The 14,274-nt window shown below is 37.0% G+C and overlaps 1 protein-coding gene across 1 annotated transcript in view; it reads left to right on the forward strand.

Annotated features, from left to right (window-relative positions):
• LOC110024967 (kinesin-like protein KIN-14L) overlaps positions 1 to 14,274 on the forward strand; it is a 77,296-nt gene that overhangs the window by 52,720 nt on the left and 10,302 nt on the right. The window contains exons 14-16 of the mRNA XM_020725176.1: positions 240 to 311; positions 6,051 to 6,106; positions 6,429 to 6,633. Of these exons, the coding sequence (XP_020580835.1) occupies positions 240 to 311; positions 6,051 to 6,106; positions 6,429 to 6,633 (333 nt within the window). The remainder of the gene's footprint in view (positions 1 to 239; positions 312 to 6,050; positions 6,107 to 6,428; positions 6,634 to 14,274) is intronic.

The raw sequence follows: 14,274 nt of genomic DNA on the forward strand, positions 1-14,274 counted from the left end.
CCATGTTATAGAAGTTAATTGATCTCTTATTTTATTTCTGCTAAGCATGCAAATTGCTGAATCATATAGATCCATTTTATAGAAGTTAATTGATCTCTTATTTTATTTCTGCTTAGCTGTTTATTTTTTTTAATTTTTTTTTTGTGTGTGTGAAAAAGTTGCTGACCTTAGCTCTCTCTTCCACACCGACACCTTTAATTTTCCTAATTTTGTAAGTTTTCTTTTATTTTTTTCTTCAGAAGTTACATCAGGAGAATGAGAAATTGTTCGATAGATTATCAGAGAAGTCATCCTTTGGAGGATCTCCACAGGTTTTGTATGAAAGATTGTAGTTGAAAACCTCCTTTAAAACTCTTTTTTTAATTACCCTATTTTTTTTACTATATATTGTCAAAAGCCATTCTATTATGTATTTTATCAGCATATTATCGTCTTATTAAAAATGGTTAAGATACACAGGCTGCTACTATTTATTCATTTACGAAGCTTTTTAACTTCCTATTTTTTTCCTGGTGGCGTTCTGAAGTTTTGAAATTCATCTTAATGCAGCAATGAATGGATTTCATTGAAATTCTACATGGATGCAGGAGCATGTTCTTGTACTTTAAAAAGTGGTGGTTTAAATTATTTTGAAAACATCCAATGTGAAAGACTGGGTCCCACACGTATACATGTGTATGTTAGTTGGCCGCTTAATAAAGAAAAACAATTAAGATATAATTTATAACTGTGGTATAATAAGTAATCTTTGTGAAAGTCTAATGATTACAACTTCATTACCTAATGACACCATTCTAGGGTTCCTAGAAAGTGTTTAGGAAGTGGATTTAGCGGAGAGGTGGTTATGGAAAAGTAAGGGTATGAGAATATGAGAGAATGATGACTTTGAAAGGGGATAGGAGGTGTTCGACGGCTGTACGGGCTGAAAACATCGAAGAGAACCATGGAACGCTGGTTTTGATGAGGCATAGTTCCCGGGGCGATCCGCCATCTGTTCTTGAGCAAGATGCAAAAATTCTACTAGCAAAAAGAAGAGGATATTACACTCTGTTGAGCAGAAAATCACAAAATGAAGTCTCCAAATACACAAAACAATAGCTAAAGTCTCAAAACAACAAAATACAACCTACGAGTAACTTCCTAAAAGAAATAAACCTAATAAGGAATAAATAGATAGGAAATAATGGTTCACATGACCTGCACTAGTAAGAAAAACATGAAATTGTTGACCTAATTTTCAGTGTGGTCTTAGTTTTCTACTCCCAGAACCCAAAATCTAGTCTTAGGAATTCTTTGTTGACCATGTTAGTAGACTAGAAATGGAGCCCAGCTTCCATAGAACTTCAAACCAGTTCTTGATTCATTTTTGTGAAGAACTCGCATGAGTGTTTCTAAGCACTCAACTTGTAAATGCAAGGGCTAAGGACCAACATGTAGAGGGGCCAAAAATGAGTTCTTACAGGATCAGACGGTCTTAGGTGAATCTTTCGTGACTCAACAACACACTCGATACACCACGCACGAAGTTGACATATTTTTTGCCCTACCGTCAGCAAACTTGTCTGAACATCCCGGATGACGAAACAGACTGCGTCGATGCGTTCGAAACGTCAATTTTAGCCAGGAAGGACACCCATATTGCTAGGGTTACGCGCGCGCATAATCAACACAAAAATTGATGCACCTTTTTTTTAATTTATTTAGCGGGGCGTGGGCCCGGGCTCAACTCAGGTTCAACTCGGGCTGGACTTGGGCTGCACAAGGATTAAACAATTTTCAAATTTCAAATGGGTAATTTAATTTCATCTTAATTGATAGTTAAAATTTTAAACTTAAGCGGTTGCATAGCTAAATTCATTCAATTCCCCGCCAATGTGAGCATAATGTTTCTTTCTGGAATTCCCAATATACAAAAATAGCTTCTTCCCCTTCCTAAGCTCTGATTTCCTCATTCGACTTCCCCCCCTTTCGATCATGCTTCTTTTCGCTCGATAGAAGCCAAAGAAACCTTCTCTTTTCTACACTGAAGCATTCGCCCTTCACCTGCTTCTTTCGATCCCGCCTGCTCGATCCAGTCTCTGCACCTCGCCTGCTAGCTGCGCCTCTCCTCTTTTCCGCTGAAGACCCTCAATCGCATCCCTCTTCCTCACGCTGAAGAAGCCCCGCTCTACAAGTCCCGCTCGCCCCACACGACCAAACTCTCGCCTTTACAACTTCGCGAATCACGATCTTCTTCCTCACGCAGAAGCACATGCTCCGCCTCCCCTCTTGCGAACTCCCCTCCGCACCGAAGCACTCACCTGCTTCGCCTCTCCCATTCTGCTCTCTTCTCCTTTGCACCGAGACCCTCGCTCGCTCGCCTCCCTTCTTCCCTTTCGACTTTCCTGCTTCGCCTCCCTTCTGCCTGAATAGCATTAGTAACTCACCTCTCCCCTCGAAACCGAAACCCCCATTCGCCTGCTTCGCCTCCTCTCCTCTCGGCTCTCTTCTCCTCTGCACCCAGACCCTCTCTCACTATACATTGTATGTGGATAAGTCAGTAAATATACAGGAATTGAGGACAAGTATACCCAAATTTCTCATGTCATGGGTAACATTTCACTTTATATTCTTTTTGAACGCTAGTAATGTGGTAAGTAAAATTGGGCTTAAATGCTAGATATGTGAATATATTGGAATTGAGTGACATACATATTCAATACACTCGACTATTGACATACTTTTCATTATGTACATCTGCACATTATATGTGTAATCTTTCGTTGAACTGAATTCTCATGCCAATTTCTCGGTGTGCCTTTGCGAGTTAAATTCGGACGTGGTGGAAGCGTTAAATGATCGTGGATCTACTCCTGTAACAGTCGAAAATGGACGACATCAAACTTCGAGCCAGTGAGATCTCTAAAAAAAACGATTTATAAAAAATTTAACAACATTTTCAAAGCAAAATCATTTTTCAAAATTAAACAACATTTAAAAAAAACAAAAACATAACACCTATTTTTGAATTTACGGGAGTCTTTCGAATGATGTAACCCGCGGTTGCTAATAAGATCTCTTCAGTTTAAATGAGCCTAACAAATCATTTAAACTAAGTAAATTCAAAAGAAAATAGTGGTACTGGAACGAGGGAACCGTGAGATTATAACCGGTGTCGCTCTAATCAACTTTAATCCCCCATAATGACAACAAAACAAAACAAAAACCTTGAAATACACTTGGTAAAACTTTTTGAACATTAGAATTTAGGACTGTTACTTCGAGGAGGAGCTCGAAGCCAGCTTTGTGGGCAGCGCAGCAAGGAGCTTGGAGCGGACTACTAGTCGAGGTGGTCGTCATTTTACAATAGCAAAACAAGTCTACACCAGCTAAACTTTGCTAGTCTAAATAACAACCCATGGAACTTTGAAGTACCTCGCCCAATGCGACATAAATTCTCTTATCTTCTTTAGGCTCCTGTACAACCATGTTGTGCAGTGTAAGTCCTAACTCGCCATAGGTTCCGAGTTTGTCGTGTGACACGACGTAAACCCTCTTATCTCTGCGGGTTACTTGCATAATCAGATACTATGCAAATATAAGTCCCAAATAATAAAATTGGCAGGATCAAACACTTACATAACATAATCTCCAAAATTCAGTCACACATTAAAGTAGTTTGGGAAGTCACTGAGGTTTCTCCTCAGGATTTGTGACATCCCCTACTTTTTCTTGCCTTTGGACTCCTGAAAATAACTGTTTATATTTGAGTCACTCTCATTTGCTTTTCGACGTCCTATCGTGAAAATCTAAACTTTGAATTCTTGAAGACTAGTACCTCAGATCATTATCGAGAGTTTTCTCAAGTGAGCCCCGTCATTTGAAATGTAATTAACTATAAGGGCTTGACTTTATAGGGAACTTGGAACTCAGGTAAAATAAACTCTATTTAATCTTTATATTAAATAGAGAAACTTGTCGGTCACATATAAAAAGGTTCGCAGACCAAACGGATGTCACAAATCTCTTAGTTTGCAGGATTGGGTCTGTTGCCAGGATATGCATTCATTTTTTTGGAAATGTGTAGTATTCACGGTATCGGGCACCATTATGTAAACTATTGGACAAATGAGATTCATTTGGTCTCATTTTTCGAAAATGAAAACACACTACTTTCAAAACTCAAATTATATATCTCTTATATTAAATTAAATTTTAAAATTATTTTCAATATTTTCAAAAATAAAAAAAATTTGACTGACAGAAATCTCACTGAAGTTGCTATTGGGACGTGCATTCACCTAATTGGCCATCTCAGGATCTCCGATTCCACGACATGTGGAATCCTGCAATTCGGTCCCGCTGCCCCGTCACCTGAATTACTCGGCACTGACATGAAGTCGTGGCATGCAATTCATGTCATTGTGTATTGGTGCTTACAACTAGTCAGTTAACAACTCGTCATACTCATTCAGATTGAATTCCTTATACCTATTATAGAAGGATAGAAGCTAAAACTGGTAAATATTCTTGGAGATTGCTTCTTTTTCCTTGGCGACTCAAACTTCTAATCAGCACTTTTAACTTTAGTGGTATTACCACATTTCCGAAAAACTGGCGTCTTAGAATCTACATCAGTAAAAGTAGTATGATTAATGATGTTGTCTATTTGAATGATCCTAGAGTACGCAGAGTTAGGACTGGTGACAACTATCATGTGTAAACCATAATTCGGGTTGTCTTATGGTTCTTTTTTTATTGTGATATTTTATCAGGGCTTTATTTAGCTGTTTCAGAACATTGTTGTACCATTTTGTCGAAGGTCTTCCACATTTTTCTTTATAATAACTGAACCCAATTAGTTGAGATGAGGAAAATGATGATAATGCTGATGACTATATCTTTTAGCTCTACTACATTAAGTTGATCCCTTATTTTTCTAGGGCTTCTTCGGCTCCTTGTTAGAGTCCATGCCATGGTCTTGTCACTTCCATTAACTTGTCATTAAATTCTTCTTTAGAAGCTCATTGCGCCTTTTTGCATTTCATACAAAATCAATTTTTCATTTTTTTCTTCGTCTATTTTTATTCCGGAGAATTGTTAGCATATCTCATTTCAATCTCTTTTTGAGCGCTATGCACTTCCAAACACTTACATTCTATCTGAATGTACCTTGTTCACGTAAGCTGTCCTTGTCATCTGATACCATGGTTTATGATCAATGGGAACACCATTTATCTTTTGATGCATGTTGAACATATTGAGCCGAGCTATAAGTAGCTTGTTGAACGTATTGGCTTACTTGCAGTGCCACTGTTGGTTTCTTATACACTACTCAGCCCTCTCTCCTCTTCAATTATAAATGAATTTAAGTTGCAGCATTCACAGTTTGAATACGTGACATAGGGAAACAGAGCATAAACCACTAAACAAACTTGGTCGGCTGTTTTTTCGAGTTAACTAATTTATTTTTCGATTATCCAAGTCTTTTAACACTTTCAGCAAGCTCTGTGCTTGTATTTTGTCCAAATTTATAGGTTACGTTTGTATTAGTTTCAGATATGTCTATTTTGGTCACTTCTCTGAATTTTCTGGAACTGAACTGTTTCTTTCTGATTAACATACCAACTATATCGTTCATTTGATCTTACTTTCTGACCTCTAAAAGCTCATCTTTATTTACTTCCTTTTCTAGTACTTATTTTTTGATCGGCAGTCTATAATCAATACGAGCATCTCCTTAACGGTTTATGATTTCAACTAAAATTTCACTTTGGCTAAGGCTAAGAAATGATAGAGTTTGGACAAGGTTGTAATCATATATTTTCTGATTTTTTTTTTCTATGGCAGGCCTCACATAATTTTATTTATTTATTTTTTTACATGTGCTGTTTTTTATGCCTTCAAAATGCTCACTTTGGTCTTTTCCTCTGCTAATTGATTTTCATTACTTGTAGTTTCTATGAAAGTACATTCAATGTGTCGGAATTTCTGGCCATATAATGAGCTTTTAATGTTTGACTTTATGGAGCATTACCAGCGCAGATTCATGCTTAGTATATTTCTTTCAGGTGTCAAGCCCTTCTTTCATAAGGATGCCTTCCTCTCAAGCAGAAGACAAGAACAGGTGTAGTTTTATTAGTGAAAAATCGTTTTGAAACCTGAGGGGGTGTTTGGTAACACTTTTTATAAGATTTATCACTTGATTTACTAATCCAACTAAATGCTAAAATGCAGGAATTCCGTGGGTTTATAAATTTTCAGATTTTGGGTCCCAAATTTTGCATTTGATTCGGCTTAAAATTTGATTTACTAAATTCAGGGGAAGGGTGGATTTAACGGATTTATCAATTATGGATTTATGCTAAATCCTACTTGAAGCCAAACACCTCCTAAATCTCTTACATTGTCTTTCATTTCTTTTTATCTTTTGTTATCTATTTTGCCAGGAGTGAAAGTGCTAACTCGCATTCCGTAGATGTTCTTCCATTGCCATCCCAGGACAGCACAGAGATGATGGGAGCTATTGTGAAAACCGATAAACCAAAAACACCTGCTGGAGAGTACCTTACTGCTGCTTTGATGGACTTTGATCCTGATCAATTTGAAAGCTTTGCAACGGTTGCCGATGGTGCAAACAAACTTCTGATGCTGGTATTTTGAATTAATAATTGCACTTGTTTTGAATGACACCCTTTTCTCTTGAGCCACCTGGATTTACTGTTTTCCTGACTGTGATAAGGCCTAACCAATTTATTAGGTTCCTATCAATGTAGGTTCCAAGGAAGGGTCTAGTTCAAGCGTAAATTTCGAATGTCACCACATGTTTTCATAATACTATGATATGACAAACTTGACTTTAGAGGTTTTGGAGGGAGGAGAGGGTTGTTGCGTAGAGATTGTTTTTTTTTTTATTAGAATGCATGCCTTTTGTGGGCTCCAAAAATTCATGATCACTTCTCAGGAGATTCTTCGCATTTTGCTTTTATTTTGTTTTGAGTAAGCTTTGGATCGTCAAAATTTCAGAAGACAGATTGAATTGTAGTTAAGAGATTACCCAAAGATTTCACCCACATTTTGGGATGACTTTTTGATATGGGATTTGAGGTTTCCCATAGACACAAGCCACTATGGTTAATTATCCCTCCCTATAATGGGCGAGCACTTTCGGTTAAGGGTAGTCATTAAAGATTGAAAATCGAATACATAATAGCAACATAATTAAGATTTAAATTGTAGAATTAATCACTTGAAGTTTAAAGCGGATGGTGGGAAAATAAAAACAAAACCCATTCAAGATCTCATAGAACTGAGTTCTATCTTCTCGTGTCTCATAGTCCTTGATCTACTTAGAGTAGTCGATCGAACCTGACAACAGTTATGGATTGTGTCGTCCAAGAGATCCTTGTATATCTGGGATGGGTGTTTGCCCAAGGAGATGAATTTAAATCAACCTTAGCTAACAGAAGGCTTTATGTCAATCAATTATACCTAGATAATTCACAACTCAATGGGTAAAAAGCCATAGGAAAATATACGAGCTGCGATCGTGATTGTAATATAATGGTGTCATTTGACGGCAACCACTCGGTCGGAGGGCTTTGGTCGTAATCGCTACTTTGTGGTGTCATTTGGTGGCAAAAGCACGAGGGCGGAGGACTCGGGCCACCTCCTTATTGGTATGCAATTACTTTGATTATAAATATATTGATACATTTGATATGAAATTCACTTTTTATGAGTTGAAGTCAATCAAATGTTTGTAACCCTCGATAAACTGTTGCGGAGTGTGGATGAAATTTTGCTTTTAGGTTTTAGTGATTGAATTTTGCTTACATGTTGGTTATTTTGAAAAGCTTGATTTCAAAAGATTGACCTCTCCGATTGAAATCATTATATCAACACGACCATCATTGTGGGTTTGAACATTTAAAACTTTTATTTTTGAAGGGGAGACATTTAATTTTGTTAGTTTAAGCTTTTCAGAGTATAAGTGATGTTGACTCCTATCATTATATGTAGGAAGTTCAGACTAGATGATTTAGATTTGTAAATTCTCATTTTAGGGTGTGGAAGTTAATTTTGAGATTACTAGACTCGTCAATTTCAATCTTTATAAGGAGGAAGATCAGACTAGTGAGGTTATTTGGGCTTGTAAAATCCTATTTTAAGGACTGGTGTTGATTAGTCTAGCAGGCGGATCAGACTAGTGATGTGATTTGAACTTGTAAATTCCTATTTTAGATTTGGATGTTTATTTTTAAACTATTAGACTAATCAACTCCAGTCCTTACTAAAAGGAGGACCAGAGTAATGGGATGAGACTTATAACCCTGCCTTATTAACAAGGAGGCCCGATCAACTGCGGAACATTCTCGAACCCAGTAGTTGAGCTTTCAACGCATTGGTTGGAGCACAAGCAAACTTGTAATTTTATGTATTTGAGCTATTTTAGCTGTAGCATTTGATGTCTTAAGACATTTTACATAGTTTATAGCATTCATTAAATTCAATAGCTTCAAAGAGTGCATCTTGAAAGTTGGTGTGAATGATTGACTACAAATTTTCATTTTAAGCATTTTACCGCCTTCTGTTGGCTAGCAAGAATATTTCAAATTCGGTGGCGGAATTGAAATATTAATTCTTCATTTTTAACATTTAAAAATAGCGGTTGTCTTAAATTTAGGTCCAATTTATGATATTTAATATTTAAGCTAAGCTCAGCCCTAAATTTGTAGAAGTTGATATTTAATTTAAGTTTAGCCTTCTAATTAATTATATTTCATATTTAAGTCAGGTTACATGTCCTAACTTATAGAAATTGACATTTAATTTCAATTTAACCCTCTCAATTTGCGATATTTCATATTTAATTTAATTTGGCACCCCCCAAATTTATGTTTTCAAATATGTGGAACAAAGATTACTTTGTATTATGACATATCTTTATTTGATCATCTTCAAATATAATCGGACTTGGGACTTTTAATTAACAATTTGTATTTTCTTTTATTTCTTTTTTGACATCATTTTAAGTCAAAATAATTCAAAATTTTAAGAACATTTGGAAGTCCAAGATCATCATAAATTTCGGCAGCCTCCCTGCGTTATCCTCGGTTAGGAGGCTGCATCGAGATGCTTGTCTATCCAGTTGTTTATATGACGCGTTGGTTAGTGTCGTGAGACACTGCAGCCGGAAGATATCTTCTAATCCACTGGTCTATAAGACGTGTGTGGGTATTCACTTTTTCTGCATTTTTTGTTGGAAAAGAGCTAATCCACCAGTCTATAAATTGCATGTGGGTCTTCACTTTATCTTAACAATACTTTTTATTTTGCAACAATTGAGGGGATTTTTGCAATGGTTAGATCATAGTGAGCGTTCAAACCGAAGACAACAAACAATTCAGTTTGTCCTATATCAATCAAATAAATCTTAAACCCTCCTCATTTACCAAATTTGTTGAACCTTGAGCAACGAGTTCCAAAGACCTGTATTTAAACCGGAAGAACTGGCACTTGGTTAATAAAGAGAAGGGTTGGTTCCTAGGTTGTGTTGCGGAACCATCTGCAGCAAAGTTTGCTCCATTTGTAATATCTTAGTCTAAAGACTCTAGCTATGGGCAAAGGCAGCTACTGCTCAAGCTTTCACAGAGGAAATCTAGAATGAGGCAGTCGTCTCACAGAGACGACCAGTGGAGCGATTGAAGAAGATGCAAATTTTGGGGAGAGGAAAAATGTTTCCGAGCGCAGCGGAGAATCCTCCAATATACCGGCACTTTGCTGGAGCTCGCCGCCTCCGCCGCTTGAGCAAGATAAACCGCTACAGCTAAGAACAAGCGCAATGCTATTAGAGATATGTATTAATTCTCCTCCCCATTATAGCTCCACACGCCATCGATACAATGCCTGCAACTGTGTTATGCTCTACGCTTCTACTGTGTTTCAGAGGCATGAGAGTGGGGGCGGGGGCCAACTTCGTGTAATTTACAGGAGAGGCGAAGCATAGAGGAGCCACTTGTTCTTTAGGGCAGATGAGATCACAGAATTGAGAAGTTGCTTGCATTCTCGCCCACGCTAGGGCAGAGCAGGAGAAGGTTGCTGCTAGGGTTCAGTGCAAGGAGGTCGCGACACAAGGGTTTGATTGCAGCTAAAGGGACTTGATCGTGACTGGGAGACGCGACAGGGAGGCGTGTCGTCAGCAAGAAGCTTCGGCGAGGCCTTCCGGCGTGAACAGGAGAGGAGCAGGTAAGGTCGCGCAAAGGGAATCGATCGCTATGGGTTTCAGGCCTCTATATCAAGTGAACTCGTCGTTGCCTTCCGTGTTAGTGTGAATCATGACTGTTTGGCAAGGCTTTCGGGTAGGAGTGGGGCAAGCGAGCATTTTTGGCATCGACATGGAGAAAGAGGGGATCCCGTGTCCCGTGCCTCTGTATGCCGCGATTCCATTGTTATTTTCCTTGTCTGTATGCTCTCATCGTGAATGCACTACAAAGGATTTGGGTAGAAGAGAGGCTTACCAGCTGGAGATTCGACGATCTTCACTCGTAGCGATCTCGTTTCCTCTCCGTAGCATTTCACGAACGAGAGAGAAGTGGGGGTGGTTGCAAGGTGAGATTCGTGCTATGGGTTTCAGTTCCCAATCCCCGTGAAACTTCTATCATGAGCCATCGCCCACAACTACCAACACAGCCTCCAGAGCCACCGACACACACTCGCACAACACAACACACACCCAAACCACCAACAAGCACATCAACCACAACCACCAACACAACCTCCACATGCCAACAACAAGGACAATATGCACAACCACCAACACAGCCTCCAGAGCCACCAACACACACACACTCACATCCACCACCAACACCCAGCACAACACACACAAAGCCACCAACAAGCACATCACCCACAACCACCAACAGAGGCTCCACATGGCACCAACAAACACATCACCCATAGGCACCAACACAGACTCTACATGCACCAACAAGCACACACCCACAACCACCAACACAACCTCCAAAGCTATCAACACACACAAAGTCACTTCCACCACCAACAAGCACATTACTCACAACCATACGCACAATCTCCACAGCCACCCACACACACACACTCACATCCACACACACCCAAAGCCACCACGTCCACCACCCAACAACATAACAATCATCATAACTACATCATACTCAACACACTTCTCCCATCAAATTGAACAAGAAATCATTTCTAGAGCAGATCATAAATACCACGATGTTGCTTAAAGGCTCATTCGAACAAATAAAATGAAAGAACACTAAACAAGCACGAGCAACAAAATGTGCCAAGCACACCAAGGTACCCGAAACAATACAAGTGAACTATTCAAAGCCATTTCATCAAAAATTACCATCAAAATTAACTACAAGATTAATTACAGATATCTCTTCCAGCCTTTTGTCAGATTGAAGATCAAACAAAGAAATATAAAAACTGCTGGGAATGTAGATTTTAGGCAATTACATTCAAGACTCTCGTAACAGTGCTCTTGAACAAATCAACAACCCAATTTCATCCATTCATCAAATTCTTGGTAAAACAACCAACCTCGAAAACCCAATCAATTGAGAAAGCCAAAAATTGCAGGAAGAAAGTCATTTCATAAAAAATTACCACAGGAATGACTGCAGTAACCAGAGATTATAGAGAGAAGAGGAGAAAGGGAATCGTACGCGTGAGAGGGATAGAGGCACGAGAGAGAGTACTGAAAGGTTCGCTAGAGCGATTGACGCTAGGGTGGATGAGAGGCGAGGTCGAGGGCGGCGGGATAAAACTTACGCGAATGAATGAGGGCCGCCGGGTCGATCCCACGACCGTGTTTATTAAATAAACCCATACGCCGTTTACCAAAATGCAGCCTGAATGCACCAAAACAAACGGGACGGCGACGTTTTGAAAACGCTGCCTGCCATTATAAGCTACCCCAAACGGGGCCTAATTCAGCCAGGGGTAATTATATAGAAATCAAATATAAATTATCCTTGACATCAATATGTAAAGAGTAATATTACATCCCTACCCTTTTCTCCTTGTTAAATATCTGTCACAACATATTATTTCAGGAACTTAATTTTTATTAAAATAATGCCCCATCAAAATCGAAGCTAGTGTTATCACCTAGAAAATTTTAAAAAAAATAAAATAAAATTTCAGTTTATCACAAGTCCTAAAGAAATGATTTCTAAAATAATTTAAAAACAATTAAATTTTAAATACAACTGAAATTTTTATTTAACATCATCATAATTCACACATGTACGGTAAAATTTTCCTATCAAATTAATCTGAAGTAATTCAAAAAATTTCATTTACATAATTTCAGAGCATCTAATGTACATCAAAATTTTTATTTAAAGCAAAAAATTTCATTTCATATGTTACCTCGGCACCTCTCTATTATAGCTATACGACAAAATAGAATTTATCATAGTAGTTGCATAGCTTAGTGCTCAGAAGATATATAACTAATATATAATTCAAAGTCTAAGAATTAGAATAAATAATATAAACTAACCTAATTTTTTTAATTGTTATAAAATAAAATCATCGGAATAAGGTGTTTCTCTGAATGAAAATTTTGAAAAGAATATCAAAATTTACATTGTTTTAAATTTTATTTTTAAAAATATACTATGGTGATGCTATGCTAGTTTATAATTTCTCTCTCTTATTCCAATCATTACTTACTATAAGGGGGGAATATTTTCTCACGGTTTTAGATTATATTGTGTATGAGGGTTTAAGTTCATTGTCTATCATATAAGAGCTCTTTTATCTCACTATCTATACGTGTGTCATAGGCATATTAACTTGAGGGACCTTTTATCTCTATATCGGCTCATCTTTGACATCCTACCTGTATGTTTTTCATATTCACATATGAGTTCACTTTTACTGCCTTACCTGTACAGGTGATCATATTTATGTATAGTCTCACCTTTGTCCCCTTACTTGCATAGACATCATAACTATATCGGTATTAACATAGCCGCCCATAACAGGAAATTTTTGAAGTTCAATATATTTCATATGTGAACATTTGAGCAATCATGTGATTCATTTTAAAATATACTAAACAATTATATATACAAAAAAGGAATTATAGTTACTGGATGTTTTTATTTAAAAATATTATCAATTAACAAAACATTTGTATAATCATAATATGTTAAATTGAAAGTTTGTATTATAAAAATTAATATGTTGTCACTTACATGGTTAGTAAGCTGTAAACATGTTTTCTCAATATCAGAAATTTCTACTGCATCATACCCGTCAGTCTAATTTATATCAAAATAGACATGTAACATACTAAAGAAAATTTACGTTCATATATAAGAATTTACATATCTTACTCAATTGACCAATGACGTCCTTGAGTTGAACATGCCAAAATTTCTTACTTTTGCATACAATTTATAAAAGAAATGCATTCCAAATTTATATTAGGTTTTAACTTTTAATAATTTCTAAATCAATTTAACCAGAAAACATATTTGTACCTTAAAATACCTCCCCATAAAAGCATTGAAGCCTGCCGCTTTGAAATCAATTTGTTGGAGAATAACAATAAAATGCAATTTCTATTTGAACCTATGGTACTTAATATTTAAAGCTTCACAACCTTTTTTGTCATTCATAATGGGGATTATCTCGAGTGCTAAGTGATTTATATCTTTTGTTGATGACCCTACTAGAATCAATTGGATCTTTTGAATAAAAGATAAATCTAAAAAAAAAAAATTTTTAATTCTATTTTGTAATATAAACACAATTTAAAATCTAAACTCAAGTCTATAGGAGTGGCCAAAAACTCCTTTATAATGAAATGTTTACTAAAATCTAAAAGAGAAGCATAATACGGTGGTGAGACCTGCAATGCTCTATGGCGCTGAATGCTGGCCTTTAAAAGTGAAGCGTGATACTAAGTTAAGTGTTGTCGAGATGAGAATGATTAGGTGGATGAGTGGCTTTACACTTAAAGACAAAATGCGAAATGAATATATCCATGATAGGGTTTGATAGGGGGGTTGGTGTAGCTCCCGTGATGGACAAAATTAGAGAAAGTTGCCTTAGATGATTTGGTCACATTAAGCGTCGACAATCTGATGATCCGATTAGAAGAGTAGATTTTTAGATTTGGCTTATGTTAAGAAGGGTAGATATAGACATAAAAAGGCCTGTGTATGTTCTTGGGCTTATTGTATAAAAAATGATCTTAATTTATTAGAACTAAATGAAAATATGACATTA

The sequence above is a fragment of the Phalaenopsis equestris genome, unplaced genomic scaffold, assembly GCF_001263595.1.
Source record: "Phalaenopsis equestris unplaced genomic scaffold, ASM126359v1 Scaffold000287, whole genome shotgun sequence".
NCBI lineage: Eukaryota > Viridiplantae > Streptophyta > Magnoliopsida > Asparagales > Orchidaceae > Phalaenopsis > Phalaenopsis equestris.